The sequence below is a fragment of the Arachis stenosperma genome, chromosome 3, assembly GCF_014773155.1.
Source record: "Arachis stenosperma cultivar V10309 chromosome 3, arast.V10309.gnm1.PFL2, whole genome shotgun sequence".
Classification (NCBI taxonomy): domain Eukaryota; kingdom Viridiplantae; phylum Streptophyta; class Magnoliopsida; order Fabales; family Fabaceae; genus Arachis; species Arachis stenosperma.
This window is the reverse complement of record NC_080379.1, coordinates 109004560-109029644: the sequence shown is the minus strand read 5'-3', so window position 1 is coordinate 109029644 and position 25085 is coordinate 109004560. Positions and strand designations below refer to the sequence as shown.

The 25085-nt window shown below is 39.4% G+C and overlaps 1 protein-coding gene across 1 annotated transcript in view; it reads left to right on the top strand.

The window, feature by feature from the left end:
• The window catches only part of LOC130966569 (uncharacterized), a 47344-nt gene extending 22779 nt beyond the window's left edge, over nt 1-24565 (top strand). The window contains exon 5 of the mRNA XM_057891383.1: nt 24182-24565. Within this exon, the coding sequence (XP_057747366.1) occupies nt 24182-24565 (384 nt within the window). The remainder of the gene's footprint in view (nt 1-24181) is intronic.
• Nucleotides 24566-25085: the final 520 nt, after the last annotated feature.

The window sequence follows — 25085 nt, the reverse complement described above, 5'->3', positions numbered from 1 at the left end:
CCATTTGTGTTTGACACACAGTGTCTGCAGGCATTTGAGACCCTGAAAGCTAAGCTGGTCACAGCACCAGTCATCTCTGCACCAGATTGGACATTGCCATTTGAACTAATGTGTGATGCCAGTGACCATGCCATTGGTGCAGTGTTGGGACAGAGGCATAACAAACTTCTGCATGTCATTTATTATGCTAGCCGTGTTCTAAATGATGCACAGAAGAATTACACAACCACAGAAAAAGAATTACTTGCAGTGGTTTATGCCATTGACAAGTTTAGATCTTATCTAGTAGGATCCAAGGTGGTTGTGTACACTGACCATGCTGCTCTTAAATACTTACTCACAAAGCAGGATTCAAAACCCAGGCTTATCAGATGGGTGTTGCTTCTGCAAGAGTTTGATATAGAAATAAGAGACAGAAAAGGGACAGAGAACCAAGTAGCTGATCATCTGTCCCGAATAGAACCAGTAGATGGGGCGTCCCTCCCTTCTACTGAGATCTCTGAGACTTTCCCAGATGAGCAACTCTTTGCCATTCAGGAAGCTCCATGGTTCGCAGATATTGCAAACTATAAAGCTGTGAGGTTCATACCCAAGGAGTACAGCAGAGTGCAAAGAAAGAAATTAATTTCAGATGCCAAGTACTACCTCTGGGATGAACCATATCTCTTTAAGAGATGTGCTGACGGAGTGATCCGCAGATGTGTACCCAGAGAAGAAGCACAAAGGATCCTATGGTATTGCCATGGATCACAGTATGGAGGGCATTTTGGAAGTGAGCGAACAGCCACTAAAGTCCTCCAATGTGGCTTCTACTGGCCTACTCTCTATAAAGATTCCCGAGAGTTTGTGCGTAACTGTGACAGTTGCCAAAGAGCTGGTAACTTGCCTCACGGATATGCCATGCCTCAACAAGGGATATTAGAGATAGAATTGTTTGATGTATGGGGAATTGACTTCATGGGGCCATTCCCACCATCATACTCAAACACTTACATTCTGGTGGCAGTAGACTATGTATCTAAGTGGGTAGAAGCAATTGCTACACCCACTAATGATACCAAGACTGTGCTAAAATTCCTCCAGAAACACATCTTCAGCAGGTTTGGTGTTCCCAGAGTACTAATCAGTGATGGGGGCACTCATTTCTGCAATAAACAGCTATACTCTGCTATGGTTAGATATGGAATCAGCCATAAAGTGGCAACTGCGTATCATCCACAGACAAATGGGCAAGCTGAAGTCTCTAACAGAGAGCTAAAAAGAATCCTAGAACGGACTGTGATAGCCCGAAGAAAGGATTGGGCAAAGAGCTTGGATGATGCTCTGTGGGCATACAGAACAGCATTCAAGACTCCTATAGGAACCTCTCCATACCAACTGGTGTATGGGAAGGCCTGTCATTTGCCTGTGGAACTGGAACATAAAGCTTACATGGCAACCAGATTCCTAAACATGGATGCACAGTTAGCTGGAGAAAAGAGATTACTTCAGCTAAATGAGCTAGAAGAGTTCAGACTCAATGCCTTTGAAAATGCAAAAATTTATAAGGAAAAGGCAAAGAAATGGCATGACAAGAAATTGTCAACCAGAGTCTTTGAGCCAGGACAAAAAGTTCTGCTCTTCAACTCCAGGCTCAAATTATTCCCAGGAAAACTCAAATCCCGGTGGAGGGGTCCGTATGTTATCATAGGAGTGTCACCATATGGATATGTTGAGCTTCAAGATATTGATTCTGACAGAAAGTTCATTGTTAATGGACAGAGAATCAAGCATTATCTTGAGAGCAATTTTGAGCAGGAATGCTCAAAACTGAGACTTGAGTGATTCTCAGTAAAGGTCCAGCTAAAGACAGTAAAGAAGCGCTTGCTGGGAGGCAACCCAGTCATTAGGAAGTTATATGATTAGCTCTTACAGAGGCAAGTATCAAAAATGAAGGAATTCACAGAGTTACAGAAGGATTCAGCTCAAAAAGCAGAGAAAATGAGCTTACTGGCGAAAAAACGCCAGTAAGGGACATTTTGGGCGTTAAACGCCAGAATGGGTACCATTCTGGGCGTTTAACGCCAGGAATGGTGCCATTTTGGGCGTTAAACGCCAGAATGGGCACCATTCTGGGCGTTTAACGCCAGGTGTGCAGCATCCTGGGCGTTCAGAAAAACGCCCAGTGATAAAGGATTTCTGGCGTTTAACGCCAGCCAGGGCACCTGGCTGGGCGTTAAACGCCCAAAAGGGGCACCAAATGGGCGTTAAACGCCAGAATGGGTGCCATTCTGGGCGTTTAACGCCAGCAAGGTGGGGGGACCACAATTTTGTTTTCAAATCAAATTTTTTTCAAACTTTCCTTTTCTCACCCATACTTTTCTACAAAATCACACTTTAATCATTCATCATTCACTTTCAAATCTTCAAAAATCAAAAGCATTCTTCAAATTTATTTCAAATCAATTACAAACATTGTTCAAAAAATTTCACCCTTCTCTCAATTTCTTTCCAAAATCTTCTCAAATCGTCTTTCAAATTTCTCTCTTTTTTTTCGAAAACTCCCCTCCCCACCTTATAAATACACGTTTGGCTCCCTCATTCCACCACACCATTCAAATTTTCTCTTCCTCCCCCTCTCTTCTCTCTTTTCTTTTGCTTGAGGACAAGTAAACCTCTAAGTTTGGTGTGCTTTTCCGTGATCACTAAGCCAAGATTCATCAAGATCATGGCTCCTAAGGGAAAACAAACCAATTTAAGAGGAAAGAAAGAGACTAATCCAAAGAATCTTTGGAATCAAGAGAAGTTCTTAACTAAAGAACATGAAGACCATTATCACAAAATAATGGGTCTGAGGTCAGTGATCCCGGAAGTTAAATTTGATCTGAAAGAAGATGAATATCCGGGGATCCAAGAGCAAATTCGAAACAGAGGATGGGAAGTTCTAACCAATCCTGAGACAAAGGTTGGAAGGAACATGGTTCAGGAATTCTACTCAAATCTGTGGCTGACAGATAAGCAGAGAATGACTGGAACTGCTTACCATACCTACAGAACTATGGTCAGAGGGAAAGTTATGTACTTTCATCTGGACAAAATAAGAGAAATCTTCAAGTTACCTCAACTGCAAGATGATCCTGACTCCTTTAATAGGAGGATGGTGAGAGTAGATAAAGGGTTGGATCAAATTCTAGAGGACATATGCCTCCCTGGAACTAAGTGGATAACCAATTCAAAGGGTGTCCCAAACCAACTCAAGAGGGGAGACCTCAAGCCAATTGCAAGAGGTTGGCTAGACTTCATCGGGCGTTCCATATTGCCCACTAGCAACCGTTCTGAGGTCACCATCAAGAGAGCAGTGATGATTCATTGCATTATGCTTGGAAGAGAAGTGGAGGTTCATCATGTGATTGCTTGTGAGATCTACAAAATTGCAAATAAAAATTCCACTGAAGCCAAACTGGCTTACCCAAGCTTAATCTCCTTGCTCTGTAAAGAGGCTGGGGTGAAGATGGGAGTAGATGAATTCATACCCATTGAACATCCAATCACCAAGAAGTCAATGGAAGGACAAGTGCAAGACAACTCTATCAAAAGGAGGGCGCAGGAGTTCCTCCCTGAATTCCCTGAAATTGGCTACTGGGCCAGCCTAGAAGCATCTATCACCAAGTTGTAAGAAACTATGGAGCAACTGAAGGAAGAACAGCAGAATCAGAACTGCATGCTCTGCAAATTGCTGAAGGAACAAGAGAAGCAGGGGCGTGAACTCCAAGAGATGAAATGCCAAAAGCTCTCCTCTCAAGCTGAGGGAGCATCCACTTCTCAAAATCAAGGTTGTTGAGTCCTAACTCTGTGAAAACCTCTATCATTAGGAGCCTATTTTTCGTTTTTGTTCTTGTTTTTCTATTTCTAGTCTCATCTTATATCTATATTTGAGTCTTGTTCTTAATTAATAAAATTTAAAGTTTATGCCTTAAAAGCTATGAATGTCCTATGAATCCATCACCTCTCTTAAATGAAAAATGCTTTAATCACAAAAGAACAAGAAGTACAGGATTTCGAAATTTATCTCTGAAACTAGTTGAATTAGTTTGATGTGGTGACAATACTTTTTGTTTTCTGAATGAATGCTTGAACAGTGCATATGTCTTTTGAATTTGTTGTTTTAAGAATGTTAAAATTGTTGGCTCTTAAAAGAATGAGGAGAAAGAGAACTGTTATTGAGGATCTGAAAAATCATCAAATTGATTCTTGAAGCAAGAAAAAGCAGTGAAAAAAAAAATTTTCGAAAAAAAAAGAGAAGAAAAAGAAAGAAAAAGAAAGAAATAAAGTTGTGAACCAAGGCAAAAAGAGTGTGCTTAAGAACCCTGGACACCTCTAATTGGGGACTCTAGCAAAGCTGAGTCACAATCTAAAAAGGTTCACCCAATTATGTGTCTGTGGCATGTATGTATCCGATGGTAATACTGGAAGACAGAGTGCTTTGGGCCACAGCCAAGACTCATACACTAGCAATGTTCAAGAATCATTATTCTTAACTAGGAGAATCAATAACACTATCTGAGTTCTGAGTTCTCATAGATGCCAATCATTCTGAACTTCAAAGGATAGAGTGAGATGCCAAAACTGTTCGGAGGCAAAAAGCTACTAGTCCCGCTCATCTAATTGGAACTATGTTTCTTTGATATTTTGGAGTCTATAGTATATTCTCTTCTTTTTATCCTATTTTGATTTTCAGTTGCTTGGGGACAAGCAACAATTTAAGTTTGGTGTTGTGATGAGCGGATAATTTATACGCTTTTTGGCATTGTTTTTAGTATGTTTTTAGTATGATTTAGTTAGTTTTTAGTATATTTTTATTAGTTTTTAATTAAAATTCACTTTTCTGGACTTTACTATGAGATTGTGTGTTTTTCTGTGATTTCAGGTATTTTCTGGCTGAAATTGAGGGTCCTGAGCAAAAATCTGATCCAGAGACCAAAAAGGACTGTAGATGCTGTTGGATTCTGACCTCCCTGCACTCGAAGTGGATTTTCTGGAGCTACAGAAGCCCAATTGGCGCGCTCTCAACGGCATTGGAAAGTAGACATCCTGGGCTTTCCAGCAATATATGATAGTTCATACTTTGCCCAAGATTTGATGGCCCAAACCAGCGTAGCAATTCGGCCTCAGAAATTCTAGCGTTAAACGCCGGAACTGGCATAAAACTTGGAGTTAAACGCCCAAACTGGCATGAAAGCTGGCGTTTAACTCCAGAAAAGGTCTCTACACGAAAATGCTTCATTGCTCAGCCCAAGCACACACCAAGTGGGCCCGGAAGTGGATTTTTCTGTCATTTACTCAATTCTGTAAACCTTAGGATACTAGTTCACTATTAATAGGACCTTTTGACATTGTTCCTGTACCTCATGACATTTTTACACGTTTCATTGTATACTTTCCACGGCATGAGTCTCTAAACCCCATGGTTGGGGGTGAGGAGCTCTGCTGTGTCTTGATGGATTAATGCAATTACTACTGTTTCTTATTCAATCATGCTTGTTTCCATTCTAAGATATCACTTGTTCTTAACCCGGATGAATGTGATGATCTGTGACACTCATCATATTCTCAACTATGAACGTGTGCCTGACAACCACCTCCGTTCTACCTTAGATTGAGTAGATATCTCTTGGATTCCTTAACCAGAATCTTCGTGGTATAAGCTAGAACTGATGGCGGCATTCAAGAGAATCCGGAAGGTCTAAACCTTGTCTGTGGTATTCTGAGTAGGATTCAATGACTGAATGACTGTGACGTGCTTCAAACTCCTGAAGGCGGGGCGTTAGTGACAGACGCAAAAGAATCACTGGATTCTATTCCGGCCTGATTGAGAACCGACAGATGGATAGCCGTGCCGTGACAGGGTGCGTTGAACATTTCCAATGAGAGGATGGGAGGTAGCCACTGACAACGGTGAAACCCTACATACAGCTTGCCATGGAAGGAGCCTTGTGTGTTTGATGAAGAGGACAGTAGGAAAGCAGAGATTCAGAAGATGGAGCATCTCCAAAACCTCAACCTATTCTCTATTACTGCATAACAAGTACTTATTTCATGTTCTTTTGCTTTTTACAATCAATCTTGATAATTTCTGATATCCTGACTAAGATTTACAAGATAACCATAGCTTGCTTCAAGCCGACAATCTCCGTGGGATCGACCCTTGCTCACGCAAGGTATTACTTGGACGACCCAGTGCACTTGCTGGTTAGTTGTGCGGGATTGCAAAAGTGTGATTGCAATTTCGTGCACCAATCACCTTGTGGCTCCATGAGAGCCCACTGTGAAGCTAATGACATTAAAAGAACACTTGTTGGGAGGCAACCCAATTTTATTTATCTAATTTTTATTTTATTTTATTTTATTGTTATTTTGTGTTTTATTAGGTACATGATCATGTGGAGTCACGAAAAAAATATAAAAATTAAAAACAGAATCAAAAATAGCAGAAGAAAAATCACACCCTGGAGGGAGGATAGATTGGCGTTCAACGCCAGTAAGGAGCATCTGGCTGGCGTTCAATGCCAGAACAGAGCATGAATCTGGCACTGAACGCCAGAAACAAGCAACATTCTGGCGTTTGAACGCCAGGAATGTGCCTTGAGAAAAGCTGGCACTGAACGCCAGTAACAAGCATGGAACTGGCGTTCAACGCCAGAAACATGCTACACATGGGCGTTGAACGCCCAGAACATGCTACACATGGGCGTTGAACGCCCAGAACGTGCATCACCTCGGCGTTTAAACGCCAGAATGGTATGCAAAGGCATTTTGCATGCCTATTTGGTGCAGGGATGTAATTCCTTGACACCTCAGGATCTGTGGACCCTACAGGATCACCTCAGGATCTGTGGACCCCATAGGATCATCTCAGGATCTGTGGACCCCACAGGATCCCCACCTAACATATTCCCACCTTACCTCCTAATCCTATAACACTCTTCCCCATATCACACTTCCCAACAACTTCAATCTCTCTTCCCAATTACCCCCTTCACCACTCACATCCATCCACTCTTCCCCAAAAACCCCACCTACCTTCAAAATTCAAAACCACTTTCCCACCCAAACCCACCCTAAATGACCGAAACTACACCCTCCCCCCTCCCTATATATACCCTTCCATTCTACTTTATTTTCACACAACACAACCCCCTCTTCTATACCTTGGCCGAAACCTACACTCCCCTCCCTCTCCTCCATATTTTCTTCTTCTTCTTCTTCTCTTCTTTCTTCTCTTGCTCGAGGGCGAGCAATATGTTAAGTTTGGTGTGGTAAAAGCATAAGCTTTTTGTTTTTCCATTACCATCAATGGCACCTAAGGCCGGAGAATCCTCTAGAAAAGGAAAAGAGAAGACAAAAGCTTCCACCTCCGAGTCATGGGAGATGGAAAGATTCATCTCCAAAAGCCATCAAGACCACTTCCATGATGTTGTGGCAAAGAAGAAGGTGATCCCTGAGGTCCCTTTCAAGCTCAATAAAAATGAGTATCCGAAGATCCGACATGAGATCCGAAGAAGAGGTTGGGAAGTCCTAACCAACCCCATGCAACAAGTCGGAATCTTAATGGTTCAAGAGTTCTATGCCAATGCATGGATCACTAGGAACCATGATCAAAGTATGAACCTGAGTCCAAAGAATTATCTCACAATGGTTCGGGGGAAATACTTAGATTTTAGTCCGGAGAATGTGAGGTTGGCGTTCCACTTGCCCATGATGCAAGGAGATGTACGCCCCTACACTAGAAGGGTCAACTTTAATCAAAGGTTGGACCAAGTCCTTATGGACATATGTGTGGAAGGAGCTCAATGGAAAAGAGACTCCAAAGGCAAGCCAGTTCAACTAAGAAGACTGGACCTCACGCCTGTGGCTAGAGGATGGTTGGAGTTCATTCAACGCTCCATCATTCCCACTAGCAACCGATCTGAAATTACTGTGGATCGGGCCATCATGATTCATAGCATCATGATTGGAGAGGAAGTAGAAGTTCATGAAGTCATCTCCAATGAAATCTACAAAATAGCTGAAAAGCCCTCCACCATGGCAAGGCTAGCTTTTCCTCACCTTATTTGCCATCTATGTTACTCAGTTGGAGTTATCATAGAAGGAGACATCTCCATTGAAGAAGATAAGCCCATCACCAAGAAGAGGATTGAGCAAGCAAGAGAGACTCTCCACGGATCTCAAGAGATGCATGAGGAAGCTCATCATCAAGAAATCCCTGAGATGCCTCAAGGGATGCACTTTCCTCCCAACAACTATTGGGAACAACTCAACACTTCCTTAGAAGATTTGAGCTACAATGTGGAACAATTAAGGGTGGAACATCATGAGCACTCCATCATTCTCCATGAAATAAGAGAAGATCAAAGTGTAATGAGGGAGGAGCAACAAAGGCAAGGAAGGGACATAGAAGAGCTTAAGGACATTATTGGTCCTTCAAGAAGGAGACGCCACTAAGGTGGATTCATTCCTTGTTCCTATTTCTTTCTGCTTTTCGGTTTTTATGTTGTGTTCATTTATGTTTTGTGTCTCTACTTCATGATCATTAGTGTTTAGTAACTATGTCTTAAAGTTATGAATAATTCCATTAATCCTTCACCTTTCTTAAATGAAAAATATTTTTAATTCAAAAGAACAAGAAGTACATGAATTTCGAATTTATCCTTGAATTTAGTTTAATTATATTGATGTGGTGACAATATTTTTTGTTTTCTGAATGAATGCTTGAACAGTGCATATTTTTGATCTTGTTGTTTATGAATGTTAAAACTGTTGGCTCTTGAAAGAATGATGAACAAAGAAAAATGTTATTGATGATCTGAAAAATCAATGAAATTGATTCTTGAAGCAAGAAAAAGCAGTGAAAAAGCAAAGGCTTGCGAAAAAAAATTGGCGAAAAAAAAATATAATAGAAAAAGAAAAAGCAAGCAGAAAAAGCCAATAGCCCTTAAAACCAAAAGGCAAGGGTAAAAAGGATCCAAGGCTTTGAGTATCAATGGATAGGAGGGCCCAAGGAAATAAAATCCAGGCCTAAGCGGCTAAATCAAGCTGTCCCTAACCATGTGCTTGTGTCATGAAAGTCCAAGTGAAAAGCTTGAGACTGAGTGGTTAAAGTCGTGATCCAAAGCAAAAAGAGTGTGCTTAAGAGCTCTGGACACCTCTAACTGGGGACTCTAGCAAAGCTGAGTCACAATCTGAAAAGGTTCACCCAGTCATGTGTCTGTGGCATTTATGTATCTGGTGGTAATACTGAAAAACAAAGTGCTTAGGGCCACGGCCAAGACTCATAAGTAGCTGTGTTCAGGAATCAACATACTTAACTAGGGGAATCAATAACACTATCCGAAATTCTAGGTTCCTAGAGAAGCCAATCATTCTAAACTTCAAAGGAAAAAGTGAGATGCCAAAACTATTCAAAAGCAAAAAGCTACAAGTCCCGCTCATCTAATTATAATTAATATTCATTGATATTATGGAATTTATAGTACATTCTCTTCTTTTTATCCTAATTGATTTTCAGTTGCTTGGGGACAAGCAACAATTTAAGTTTGGTGTTGTGATGAGCGGATAATTTATACGCTTTTTGGCATTGTTTTTAGGTAGTTTTTAGTAAGTTCAAGCTACTTTTAGGGATGTTTTCATTAGTTTTTATGTTAAATTCACATTTCTGGACTTTACTATGAGTTTGTGTGTTTTTCTGTGATTTCAGGTATTTTCTGGCTGAAATTGAGGGACCTGAGAAAAAATCTGATTCAGAGGCTGACAAAGGACTGCAGATGCTGTTGGATTCTGACCTCCCTGCACTCGAAGTAGATTTTCTAGAGCTATAAAACTCCATATGGCGCGCTCTCAATTGCATTGGAATAGACATCCAGGGCTTTCCAGCAATATATAATAGTCCATACTTTGCACGAGTTTGGACGATGTAAAATGGCGTCAAAACGCCAGCTCTCTTCTCTTTTCTGGTGTCAAAACGCCAGAACTGGCACCAAAGCCGGTATTTAACTCCAAAGAAAACCTCTACACGGGAAAGCTTCAATGCTTAGCCCAAGCACACACCAAGTGGGCCCGGAAGTGGATTTCTGTATCATTTACTTATTTTCGTAAACCCTAGTAACTAGTTTAGTATAAATAGAACTTTTTAGTATTGTATTTTCATCTTGGAATCTTGGAATCTTAGAATCTTGGTATCTATCTTTGATCAGCTTAGGCGATCTTAGACATTGGGGGCTGGCCTCTCGGCCATGCCTGGACCTTTATAACTTATGTATTTTCAACGGTGGAGTTTCTACACACCATAGATTAAGGTGTGGAGCTCTGCTGTTCCTCGAGTATTAATGCAAAGTACTACTGTTTTCTATTCAATTCAAGCTTATTCCTATTCTAAGATATTCGCTTGCACTTCAACATGATGAATGTGGTTATCCGTGACACTCATCACTATTCTCAACCTATGAACGCGTGCCTGACAACCACTCCCGTTCTACCTTAGATCGAGCGTATATCCCTTAGCCTCCATTTCGAAAGATCGGAGTCTTCGTGGTATAAGCTAGAATTATTGGCGGCCATTCCTGAGATCCGAAAAGTCTAAACCATGTTTGTGGTATTTCGAGTAGGATCTGGGAAGGGATGACTGTGACGATCTTCAAACTCGCGAGTATTGGGCGTAGTGACAGACGTAAAAGGATCACTGGATTATATTCCAACATGATCGAGAACCTACAGATGATTAGCCGTGCAGTGACAGCGCATTTGGACCATTTTCACTGAGAGGACGGGAAGTAGCCATTGACAACAGTGATGCCCAACATACAGCTTGCCATGGAAAGGAGTATGAAGGATTGGATGAAGGCAGTAGGAAAGCAGAGATTCAACAGGAACAAAACATCTCTATGCACTTATCTAAAATTCTCACCAATGAATTACACAAGTATCTCTATCTTTACTTTATGTTTTATTTATCTTTTTAAATATTAAAACTCCATAACCATTTGAATCCGCCTGACTGAGATTTACAAGGTGACCATAGCTTACTTCAAGCCGATAATCTCCGTGGGATCGACCCTTACTCACGTAAGGTTTATTACTTAGACGACCCAGTACACTTGCTGGTTAGTTGTGCGAAGTTGTGAAAAAGAGTTGAGATTACAATTGTGCGTACCAAGTTGTTGGCGCCATTGTGTATCACAATTTCGTGCACCATGCAACTATCTATATGCATGTAAGTATACTATATACTATCTATACCTACCTGTCTATCTATAGTATCCTATGAAATCAGTGAAAACAAACAAACAAATTTCCAAGCAAGAGTATAGACATATAGGGCTAAGAAATAAAGTAATTCGATGCAATCAAAATCTAAAGAATTGATTCAACTCATTAAAATGGAGCAACTTACAAGAATACATGATAAGAGAGGTGGAGACATAGAATTGAGTAATCGAACCCTAACCAGGTGTGTATACACTCTCAACGCTCAGTGTTTTGGGTTTAATCACTCAAATCTACTCCTAATCATGCTTTCATGGATTTTCTTTTCATCTAACAATCAATAACCATGTGTTGCATGAATGCAAGTATCATGAGGTCTTTATAGGGTTGTAATGGGGTTAGGGTCAAGGTGGGATAGATATGGCCAAGTGGACTAAAATGATTGAATCCTTGATTAGTTTAAGTATCCAACTCAACCTATATCAACCAAATCACAAAATATGCAACCTAACTTTCCATTCCTTTCTTTTGACACACATTCATGCCTTGGTTTCCATTCAAATCCACATATGCATTTCTTATTCATTTTTCTTTTCTTTGGGGCAACCTTTGTCCCATTTTTGCTTTAATTTTTTTCTTTCATTCATTTCTTTTTCTTCTTTTTCTAGGACAAATGCATATAGTTAAGGAAAATTGATACATGAATGCACCCATTTTCCAAAATTTTCAATGAAGATCTAAAATAAAAATTTTCTCCACCAATGCTGCCCAAAAATTCCACCACACTTAATTGAAACACACTTCTCAACCTAAGCTAATCAAGGATGCAATTCATAGTTTTTCGCTTAAGGTTGTCATGTGGTGATATTACAAACAACGGGGATTAAAAAGCTCAAAAGGGGTTAACAAGGGCAGATGCAAGGGTAAGAACATATGGGTGAGTAAGCTTTAATTGAAATAATGGCCTCAATTATGCTAAATGCATTCAAAACATCAAAAACTGGAAATAAAGAATCAAGTAAAACCAAGATCACAATCATAAAAGGAGCATAGCACACAATGACCAAAAATTGTGGTTAGAATGTGTAACCACTCAATATAAGCTCAAAAACTCACAGGGTATTTTGTTCTATCTCTCTTCTATGTTCCACAAAAATTCATTCAAGCAAGCTTAAAAATAATTTTCCAAATCAATTCAATAGAACGCCCTAAAACAAAATTCTTGAAAGTTTTTGTTGTTTTTCACCAAAATTATTTCCTATATGCATGTATGATGTGACGGATGCAATTTTCAAAATTTTTCTAGTTCTCTTCCTAATTTTCAACAACCAAAAACTAACATGAACAATTAGGACAAAATTGGACTAAGTGCTATACTATTCACATCATCCAATCACAACTTCTATGTATAAAATATATACCATGCAAAAGCAAAAATGCCAATGCAATAACTAGAAATAAACTAAGATATATATATATATATATATATATATATATATATATATATACTAGAAGAAAATGCAATGCAACAGTCAAAAGCACTCTAAATATCTACAAGAAACATAATAAAAAGAAACAAAAATAAAGTGCAAAGTGTTCGAAAAAATAATTTACGTCCCAAAAGTGGCGAATCCTCCCCCACACTTAAGCGTTGCACAGTCTTACATGCACAAACACAATCTGGGGGAGGGGGAGAAGCTTTAAAGCACTCCACCTTTAGCTGGTGGATGCAGGGCCTCGGGTTGCATGGAGATTGCCAAGTCCTATACATTCTCGGCATCTCCTTCCTTGGTGTCCTCCTCCTCTACCGGCTGTTTTCCTTCATGGCTCATCCTCAGAAAGAATGAATAGAGTATAATTAAGAATCATAAGGTAAATGGCACCAAAAAGGTAACGGATTAAGCAAGTACAATGTATACTTGTAGCCAAAAGAAGACAAAAGAAGCATTTAATTGAGGAAGTTTGCATAATAGTGTGGTATGATAAAAATAAGCCGTGTGTGTATTCCAATTATGTGCACGGTTGGAACACACAGAATGGTCGGTTAAAAAGGCATCCACACAGTAAAAATTTAAGCATGAGTTCCTCAATTAAATGGCCTAAGTTGCAAGAAATGAATACGCATCAATTAAATCGAAGCAAGCTTAGGCAATTACAACAAGAGTGAATTGAATTTAGGAGATATTGGATATTGAAAAATTGTGCAAGTGAAAGCGCAAAATTAATGTAAAATAGCACAACAAACAATAACCAATTCAATGATGAAGAGAAACTACTTATTCATCTTCAAGAATAAGGAAATAATCACATGAGAAGGTGCTTGTTACAAAAAGTGATAAGCTTGATGAGAATCAAGTCAAGTTAACTCAAACAAATGCAAAGTATTAAAAAGAAACAAGACCTTATGATGTGATTATATAGATTTAAAAATCATGATGAACAAGAAATTCAATTCAACTCACTACATTCAATATACACTTGTTAAAAATTTCACCAAATAAGAGACTGATGAGCGGATATTTTATACGTTTTTTGGGGGTAATTTCATGTAGATTTTAGCATGTTTTAATTAGTTTTTAGTTAAATATTATTAGTTTTTAGGCAAAAATCATATTTCTGGACTTTACTATGAGTGTGTGTATTTTTCTGTGATTTCAGGTATTTTCTGGCTGAAATTGAGGGAACTGAGCAAAAATCTGACTTAGGCTGAAAAAGGACTGCTGATGCTGTTGGATCCTGACCTCCCTGCACTCGAAATGGATTTTCTGCAGCTACGGGAGTCCAATTGGCGCGCTCTCAACGGCGTTGGAAAGTAGACATCCAGGGCTTTCCAGCAATATATAATAGTCCATACTTTGCGCGAAGATAGACGACGTAACTTGGCGTTGAACGCCAAGTACATACTGCTGTCTGGAGTTAAACGCCAGAAACACGTCATGATCCGGAGTTGAACGCCCAAAACACGTTATAACTTGGAGTTCAACTCCAAGAAAAGCCTCAGCTCGTGGATAGCTTTAGTCTCAGCCCCAGCACACACCAAGTGGGCCCCAGAAGTGGATTTCTGCACCAATTACCTTAGTTTATTCATATTCTGTAAACCTAGGTTACTAGTTTACTATTTAAACAACTTTTAGAGACTTATCTTGTACCTCATGACATTTTTCAGATCTGAATTACATACTTTTTGACGGCATGAGTTTCTAAACTCCATTGTTGGGGGTGAGGAGCTCTGCAGCGTCTCGATGATTTAATACAATTCCATTGTTTTCTATTCAAACACGCTTGTTCTTATCTAAGATGTTCATTCGCGCTTAATTATGGAGAAGGTGATGATCCGTGACACTCATCACCTTCCTCAATCCATGAACGTGTGCCTGACAACCACCTCCGTTCTACATCAGATTGAATGAGTATCTCTTAGATTTCTTAATCAGAATCTTCGTGGTATAAGCCAGATTGATGGCAGCATTCATGAGAATCCGGAAAGTCTAAACCTTGTCTGTGCTATTTCGAGTAGGATTCTGGGATTGAATGACTGTGATGAGCTTCAAACTCCTGAAGGCTGGGCGTTAGTGACAGACGCAAAAGAATCAATGGATTCTATTCTCACCTAATTGAGAACCGACAGATGATTAGCCGTGCTGTGACAGAGCATAGGAACGTTTTCACTGAGAGGATGGGAGGTAGCCATTGACAACGGTGACACCCTACATAGAGCTTGCCATGGAAGGACCTTGCGTGTGTTGAAGGATTTCAAGGAAGAGTTGAAGTCAGAGGACAAAGCATCTCCAAAACTCCAACATATTTCTCATTACTGCGCAACAAGTAACAATTTGATTCTCTTTTATTTTTCTAATAATTTTAAACACTTTGACTTCTTACAATTAAATCCAAATAATCTTATTGGCCTCCTGACTAAGATCAATAAAATAAACATAGCTTGCTTCAAACCAATAATCTCCGTGGGATCGACCCTTACTCACGTAAGGTATTACTTGGACGACCCAGTGCACTTGCTGGCTAGTTGAACGGAGTTGTGAAAAGAAAGTGCTGAGTTAGATTTCTTTTTGGCACATGCCAAAGAATCATCATTTAAGGATCACAATTTCGTCCACCAAGTTTTTGGCGCCGTTGCCGGGGATTATTCGAGTTTGAACAACTAAAAGTTTATTTTATTTCTTAGATTAGGAATAATTTATTTTTATTTTTATTATTATAGAGTCATTAAATCTTGATAGGATAGTTTCTTTTCAAAAATTTCTTTTCAAAATTTATTATTTTTCTTAATTAATTGCTAATTTTCGTGAGTCTAGTGTTTTGTTCTAAGTTTGGTGTCAATTACATGTCTTATATTTTTCTTTAAAATTTTCGACTTGTGTTCTTTGTTCTTCATTGATCTTCAAGTTGTTCTTGTTTATCTTTCTTGTTGATCTTGAGTTTTTCTTGCTTTGTGTCCTTTCTTGTTTCACTTGTGTTCTTTTTAAAAGCATTAATTGGAATATTCAGAACAAGTGTTATATTTACTCCCAATTGGCTAGAGTATTGGCTTATATTCTTGATAATTGGGTATACGCTTTGGAACCTTTTTCAAAAATAAATTTTCTTTGATTGAATCTTGTGCCAAACTTTAAGTTTGGTGTTTTCTTGTTAATCTTTTTATAATTTTCGAAAATTTTATTAAAGTTTTCTAAAAATCTTAAGTTTGGTGTTCTTCTTTTTTTTTTTCTTGGTGTTCTTGTGAATCTTCAAAGTGTTCTTGAGTTTTTCTTGTGTCTTGATCTTAAAATTTTTAAGTTTGGTGTTCCTTGGTGTTTTCCCTCCAAAAATTTTCGAAAATAAGGAGCATTAGATCTAAAAATTTTAAATCTTGTGTCTTTTGTGTGTTTTTCTCTTTCATCATAAAATTCAAAATTCAAAAAAATTATATTTTCTAACTAATTTTGAACTATTTTTTTTCGAAAATTTTATATAAAAATTCAAATTTCAATTTCAAAATATTTCCAATTTCTTTTATTTGTTTCGTTTTTTTTTAAAATTAATTCAAAAAAAAATCAACATATAAATTATCCCTTGTATTCCATCATGGAAGCAAGTAGGAATGAACAGTCCAAGAGGACTCTGGGGTCATATGCTAACCCCACTACTGCTTCATATGGGAGTAGTATCTGTATACCCTCCATTGGAGTTAGTAGCTTCGAGTTGAATCCTCAGCTCATTATCATGGTGCAGCAAAACTGTCAGTATTCTGGTCTTCCACAGGAAGAACCTACAGAGTTTCTGGCACAATTTTTGCAAATTGCTGACACAGTACATGATAAGGAAGTGGATCAGGATGTCTACAGATTATTACTGTTTCCATTTGCTGTAAAAGATCAAGCTAAGAGGTGGTTAAATAACCAGCCTAAGAACAGCATAAAAACATGGAAGCAGCTGTCAGAAAAATTCCTGAATCACTATTTCCCTCCAAAACGGATGACACAGCTAAGGCTAAGCATCCAAGGCTTCAAACAAGGAGATAATGAATCTCTTTATGACGCCTGGGAGAGATACAGAGAGATGCTAAGAAAATGCCCCTCTGAAATGTTTTCAGAATGGGTGCAATTAGATATCTTCTACTATGGGCTTACAGAAAAAGCTCAGATTTCTCTAGACCACTCAGCTGGTGGATCTATACATATGAGAAAAACAATTGAAGAAGCTCAAGAGCTTATTGATACAGTTGCCAGGAATCAACATCTGTACCTAAGCAATGAAACTTCCATGAAAGAAGAAGCTAAAACAGTAACTACTGAACTCAGTCCGGTGGATCAGGCTAATGAATTCAATCAGCAATTAGACTTTTTAACTCAGCAGCTAGCCGAATTCAAGGAAATATTACAGGAAACAAGAATGGCTAACAAGAATATGGAAGTACAATTAAAGCAGACAGAAAAGCAACTGTCAAAACAAATAGCAGAATAATGCCAAGCAGTTCAATTAAGAAGTGGGAAAACATTAAATACCTCACTTCAAAGCAGCAGGAAATCAGGAAATGAACAAGTGGATACTCAACATCCCTCTGAGGACAGTCAGAGCCCAGAGAGGAATAAAGCTGGCGCTGAATGCCCAGACCATGCTCATTCCTGGCGTTCAACGCCAGAAACAAGCATGAATCCGGCGTTGAACGCCCAAAGGGAGCATGGTTCTGGCGTTCAAACGCCAGTAACAAACAAGGAAGTGGCGTCTAACGCCACTCCAGCTCCCACCACTGGCATCCAAATGCCAGTGGGGAATCAGTCACATACAAGTGCTGATAACAACCCTTCTAAAAAGGCTTCCCAACCCACTTCTGTAGGTAACAAACCTGCAGCAACTAAGGTTGAGGAATACAAAGCCAAAATGCCTTATCCTCAAAAACTCCGCCAAGCGGAACAGGATAAGCAATTTGCCCGTTTTGCAGACTATCTCAGGACTCTTGAAATAAAGATTCCGTTTGCAGAAGCACTTGAGCAAATACCTTCTTATGCTAAGTTCATGAAAGAAATCTTAAGTCATAAGAAGGATTGGAGGGAAACTGAAAAAGTTTACCTCACTGAAGAATGCAGTGCAGCCATTCTGAAAAGCTTACCTGAGAAGCTTAAAGATCCTGGGAGCTTTATGATACCATGCACATTAGAGGGCACTTGCACGAAGCAAGCTTTATGTGATCTTGGGGCAAGTATCAACCTAATACCTGCATCTACTATCAGAAAGCTTGGTTTAACTGAAGAAATCAAACCAACCAGGATATGTCTTCAACTTGATGATGGCTCCATTAAATACCCATCAGGCGTGATTGAGGACATGATTGTCAAGGTTGGGCCATTTGCCTTTCCTACTGACTTTGTGGTGCTGGAAATGGAGGAGCACAAGAGTGCAACTCTTATTCTAGGAAGGCCTTTCCTAGCAACTGGCCGAACCCTCATTGACGTCCAAAAAGGGGAAGTAACCTTGAGAGTCAATGAGGAGGAGTTCAAGTTGAATGTTGTCAAAGCCATGCAACATCCAGACACCCCAAATGACTGCATGAGTGTTGATATTATTGACTCTCTGGTAAGAGAGGTCAATATGGCTGAGAGTCTCGAATCAGAGCTAGAGGACATCTTTAAAGACATCCAGCCTGATCTGGAGGAGTCAGAGAAAATAGTAGAACCTCTGAAAATCCCTCAGGAAGAGGAGAAACCTCCTAAACCCGAGCTCAAACCATTACCACCTTCCCTAAAATATGCATTCTTGGGAGAAGGTGATACCTTTCCTGTAATCATAAGCTCTACCTTAGAGCCACAGGAAGAGGAAGCACTAATTCAAGTGCTAAGGACACACAAGACAGCTCTTGGGTGGTCCATCAGTGATCTTAAGGGCATTAGCCCAGCTAGATGCATGCACAAGATCTTACTGGAGGGTGACGCCAAGCCAGTGGTTCAACCACAAAGGCGGCTGAACCCAGCCATGAAGGAAGTAGTGCAGAAAGAGGTCACTAAATTACTAGAGGCTGGGATTATTTATCCTATTTCTGACAGCCCCTGGGTGAGCCCTGTCCAAGTCGTCCCTAAGAAAGGTGGCATGACAGTGGTTCATAATGAAAAAAATGAACTGGTTCCTACAAGAACAGTTACAGGGTGGCGTATGTGTATTGATTACAGAAGGCTCAATACAGCCACCAGAAAGGATCACTTTCCTTTACCATTCATAGACCAGATGCTAGAAAGACTAGCAGGTCATGAATACTACTGCTTCCTGGATGGATATTCAGGTTATAATCAAATTGCAGTAGATCCCCAAGATCAGGAGAAAACGGCATTCACATGCCCATCAGGAGTATTTGCATACAGAAGGATGCCATTTGGCCTGTGCAATGCACCTGCAACCTTTCAGAGGTGCATGCTCTCAATTTTCTCTGATATGGTGGAAAAATTTCTGGAAGTCTTCATGGATGACTTTTCAGTGTTTGGAGACTCATTCAGCTCCTGCCTTAACCATTTAGCACTTGTTCTAAAGAGATGCCAAGAGACTAACCTGGTTTTAAACTGGGAGAAGTGTCACTTTATGGTGACTGAAGGAATTGTCCTTGGGCACAAAATCTCGAACAAGGGAATAGAGGTGGATCAAGCTAAAGTTGAAGTAATTGAAAAATTACCACCACCCACCAATGTTAAGGCAATCAGAAGCTTTCTGGGGCATGCAGGATTCTATAGGAGGTTTATAAAGGATTTTTCAAAAATCGCCTGGTGCACGAATTTGTGATTCGCACAACTAACCAGCAAGTGCACTGGGTCGTCCAAGTAATACCGTACGTGAGTAAGGGTCGATCCCACGGAGATTATTGGCTTGAAGCAATCAATATTTATTTTATTAATCTTAGATAGGATGTCAAAGTGTTTAAAATTGTAAGTTGGAATTATTAGATTTGATTGGAAAGATAAACGAGAACAATAGAGTTACTTGTTTTGCAGTACTGGGGAATATGTTGGAGTTTTGGAGGTGCTTTGTCCTTTGACTTCAACTCTTCCTTGAAATCCTTCAACACACGCAAGGCTCCTTCCATGGCAAGCTCTATGTAGGGTGTCACCGTTGTCAGTGGCTACCTCCCATCCTCTCAGTGAAAACGTTCCTATGCTCTGTCACAGCACGGCTAATCATCTGTCGGTTCTCAATCAGGTTGGAATAGAATCCATTGATTCTTTTGCGTCTGTCACTAACGCCCAGCCCTCAGGAGTTTGAAGCACGTCACAGTCATTCAATCCCGGAATCCTACTCGGAATACCACAGACAAGGTTTAGACTTTCCGGATTCTCATGAATGCCGCCATCAATCCGGCTTATACCACGAAGATTCTGATTGAGGAATCTAAGAGATATTCATTCAATCTGATGTAGAACGGAGGTGGTTGTCAGGCACACGTTCATGGATTGAGGAAGGTGATGAGTGTCACGGATCATCACCTTCTTCACAATTAAGCGCGAATAAACATCTTAGATAAGAACATGCGTGTTTTAATGGAAAACAAAGGAATTGTATTAAATCATCGAGACGCTGCAGAGCTCCTCACCCCCAACAATGGAGTTTAGAGACTCATGCCGTCAAAAAGTATGTAATTCAGATCTGAAAAAATGTCATGAGGTACAAGAAATGTCTGTAAAAGTTGTTTAAATAGTAAACTAGTAACCTAGGTTTACAGAAAATGAATAAACTAAGATAATTGGTGCAGAAATCCACTTCTGGGGCCCACTTGGTGTGTGCTGGGGCTGAGATCAAAGCTATCCACGAGTAGAGGCCTTTCTTGGTGTTAAACTCCAGGTTATGACGTGTTTTGGGCGTTCAACTCCGGATCATGACGTTTTTCTGGCGTTTAACTCCAGACAGCAGCATGAACTTGGCGTTCAACGCCAAGTTATGTCGTCTATCCTTGCGCAAAGTATGGACTATTATATATTCCTGGAAAGCCCTGGATGTCTACTTTCCAACACCGTTGAGAGCGCGTCAATTGGACTCCTGTAGCTCCAGAAAATCCATTTCGAGTGCAGGGAGGTCAGGATCCAACAGCATCAACAGTCCTTTTTCAGCCTAAGTCAGATTTTTGCTCAGCTCCCTCAATTTCAGCCAGAAAATACCTGAAATTACAGAAAAATACACACACTCATAGTAAAGTCCAGAATTATGATTTTTGCTTAAAAACTAATAGAATTCTATTAAAAACTAATTAAAACATACTAAAATCTACATGAAATTACCCCCAAAAAGCGTATAAAATATCCGCTCATCACAACACCAAACTTAAACTGTTGCTTGTCCTCAAGCAACTAGATAAATAAAATAGGCTTTAGCAGAAATTAAGAAGTAATAATATTTTAGAGTTTTAAATGAAGCTCATATTCTTATTAGATGAGCGGGGCTTGTAGCTTTTTGTTTCTGAACAGTTTTGGCATCCCCCTGTATCTTTAAATTTTCAGAATAATTGGCATCCTTAGGAACTCAGAATTCAGATAGTATTATTGACTCTCCTAGTGTAGTATGTTGATTCTTGAACACAGTTATTTTATGAGTCTTGGCTGTGGCCCTAAGCACTTTGTTTTCCAGTATTACCACCAGATACATAAATGCCACAGACACATAACTGGGTGAACCTTTTCAGATTGTGACTTAGCTTTGCTAAAGTCCCCAGTTAGTGGTGTCCAGAGCTCTTAAGCACACTCTTTTGCTTTGGATCACGACTTTAACCACTCAGTCTCAAGCTTGTAACTTGGACCTGCATGCCACAAGCATATGGTTAGGGACAGCTTGGTTTAGCCGCTTAGGCCTGGATTTTATTTCCTTGGGCCCTCCTATCCTTTGATGCTCAAAGCCTTGGATCCCTTTTTTACTCTTGGCTAGTGCTCATGGCTTGTTTTTTTTTTTTTTTTTATGAACTGCTTTTTCTTGCTTCAAGAATCAATTTCATGATTTTTCAGATCATCAATAATATTTTTCGTGTTCCTCATCCTTTCAGGAGCCAATATTCATCAAATTCAAAGTACAATTTATGCACTGTTCAAGCATTCATTCAGAAAACAAAAAGTATTGCCACCACATGTAATTAATTATAATTTTTATTATTAAGAACTCGAAAAATATAGATTACTTCTTTATTCAAAAAAAAATCTACTACTTTATTCATGCCTGATGATGATGAGAAAAATAAATGATAGCTTAATTGGAAATAAAATCAAAATAGACAAACTAAATATCTCCTAAGGTAAATTTCTATAATTATCCTATCACTAAGTTAAAAGCAGGAAAAGGAAAGGAAAAAAAAATTGGAACTCAGCAACCTGTTGTTTCGGGGAGTAGGTGTTCCTCTAATATGTGTGGTGCTTTTTCATGGATTAATTTTTGGCGCTTCAGCTCCCTTAGATCACGCCTTTGCTCCTCCTGTTCCTTGAGCAGTTTGCAAATCATGCTACTTTGATTATTCTGTTCTTCCTTTATTTGATCCATAGCTTCTTGCAATCTAGAAATAGAAGCCTCAAGATGTTCCCAGTATTCGAATTGGGGCAGTTCTGGGAGGGCTTCTGGTGCTCTTCTCTTGGTTGCATCATCTTGTTGCTGTTGTCTGACCATTGATATTCCAGTAATGGGCTTTTCAATTAGGATATATTCAGTTATTCCCATCTTTACTCCAGCATCTTTGCAAAGCATAGAAATTAAGCTTGGATAAGCCAATCTGGCATCTTTAGAATTCCTGTTTGCTATTTTGTATAGCTCACATGAGATCAGCTGATGGACTTCTACTTCCTTTCCCAGCATGATGCAGTGAATCATGACAGCTCTTTTGATGGTAACTTCAGAACGGTTGCTGGTGGGCAATATGGAACGCCCAATGAAATCCAGCCAGCCTCTGGCTACTGGTTTCAGATCTTCCCTTTTGAGTTGAACTGGGATGCCAGTCGTGCTGGTAGTCCACTTGGCTCCAGGGATGCATATATCTTCCAAGATCTTGTCCAATCCTTTATTGACCCTCATCATTTTCCTATTAAAGGAGTCTGGGTCATCTTTCAGTTGAGGAATCTTGAATATCTCCCTGATCTTGTCAGAATTGGTATGAATGATCTTTCCTCTGACTAAGGTCTTATGGTCGAAGAGAGCAGCTCCAATGATTCTTTGCCTTTCTGTCTGCCATAGATTAGCATAAAATTCTTGAACCATGTTCTTTCCCACTTTCGTTTCAGGATTGGCCAGAATTTCCCAATTCCTGTTTCGAATTTGCTCTTGGATCTCCGGATATTCATCTTCTTTCAGATCAAATCTAACTTCCGGGATCACTGATCTGTGACTCATTATCTTGTAGTAATGGTCTGAATGTTCTTTAGTTAAGAACTTCCCTTGATTCCAAAGTGGCTTTGGAGTGCTTTCTTTCTTGCCTCTTGGGTTGGGTTGTTTCCCTTTAGGAGCCATGATCAAGAGACACAATAGTTTTTGTGATCACGGGTAAAACACACCAAACTTAGAGCTTTGCTTGTCCGCAAGCAAAAGAGAAGAAAGAAGAGGGATAGAAGGAGAACAGTTGTGGAATGGTGGTGATGAGGAGGGCGCCGAATATAATATATAGGGGGGGTGGGAGTGTAACAACCCTAGTTTTTGAAAATTAAATAATTAGTTATTTGTGATTTATTTTAAGAAAATTATTTTGCTAAAGGTAATTAAATGGAGTTTCATGATAATTGGAGTTTAAATTAATTAGAATTTTTATATAATCTTTATTAGATATTTGGTATAATTGAAATTATAATTTTGATAAATGAAAAATAAGAAATAATTGTATAATTTAATTTAAATAAATTCTATTTTGAATGAACTATGTTATTAATTTGAACTCCTAGAAATTAATTTATTAGAAATGATTAGATTAATTTTTATAAATACTTTAAGTTCACGTCAATTAATATTTATGTACAATTTTTATTATAATTTGTTATTTTATAAATTGAAATTAAAGTCTAGTGATAGAAAAATAATGAAAAATTATACCATTTGATTTGAATAATTAATATTGAGTTTCAACTATATTTTATAAAAATGTGACTAATATGTTCATTTTATAATGTAAATTGGAAATAATTGATTGAACTTAGCAATATGTTGATAAATAATGTTTCTAAATATTTTTAATAGAGTACATTTGATTTTAAAATTATCCTACCCTCCAACTCTATCAAAATATCTATTCATATCTATCCATATTCTTTTATAAAATCCTAATTTCTAACCCTAATTCCCAAAATTAACTCAGAAACCTAATTCCTAAATTCACAAACAAACCCTAACCCTCCCCCACTCTCCTCAGCGCCGTCACCTTCATCACAAGCGTACAGATTCACCCGCTCTCCCTTAGCCTTACCGCGGCACACACACACTCCTTCTGTCACACACCCACACCTTGTGAACGAAGCTGCACCACGTCCAGCCTGCCTCGCCATCGCCGCCGTTATTATTGCCGACGAAGAGGACGCCGTCGTCGCTGTTCAAGGAGGAAGGAAGAACCGCGCGAGAGCCAAGGGAGGAGGGAACCTTTGCTGCGTCGCCGTCAGCGCTGTGGGTTGCCGCTGCTATCCTCGCGAGCTGCCACTGCGTCGCCGTTACTGAGCTGCAGCGCCGCCGTTGTCGCACCCTGCTGCTGCCATGTCTCACCAAGCCGTCACTGGAGGAGGAAGTTGCTCTACCACCCTCCGAGCTTGCTGTTGCAGTTGCCTATACCGCTGCCGTAGCTTCTTCGTTCTGTTATTACTTTCTAATTGTTGTAAGACATTCTTGCTGTTATCTCAATCTGAGTTAGCCTTGAATTTCCATAATTATTCCTTTTATCCGTTTTGAATTCACCGTTTCTGATTGCTGCCGTGACCACCTCATGTTGCTGCTGGCTCTGTTTGAAAATGGCTGCTACTTCTGGAATCCTAGATGGGAGAGGAGAGGAGGCGTTTAACCTTGTCATTGTTGATGCCATGGGAATCGGTACTGGAAACTGCTAATGGAGCAGCTGCGTTTAGTGATTTCCGTGAGTTTCGACTTTGAGGTAGGGGATTTATTTTAAAGTTAATTATTTGCATGTTAATCATTACTTTTACGGCATTCCCATTCCCTACTGAGAACGTGTGGTTTGTTCTCACCCCAAAATCCTCCACCTTTTCAGTGACGCAGGTTTGAAGACCCAGTTTGAAGCTGCGGAAGATTATAGAATTTACTTATGAGTTAAGCTTCTTTCATAGAAGTTCCCTCGCTCTTATTACTTAACATTTTTATTATTTACAGAGGGATAGGATTTGTATGTGAGTTTTATTTGAAATCTTTTGTATGAC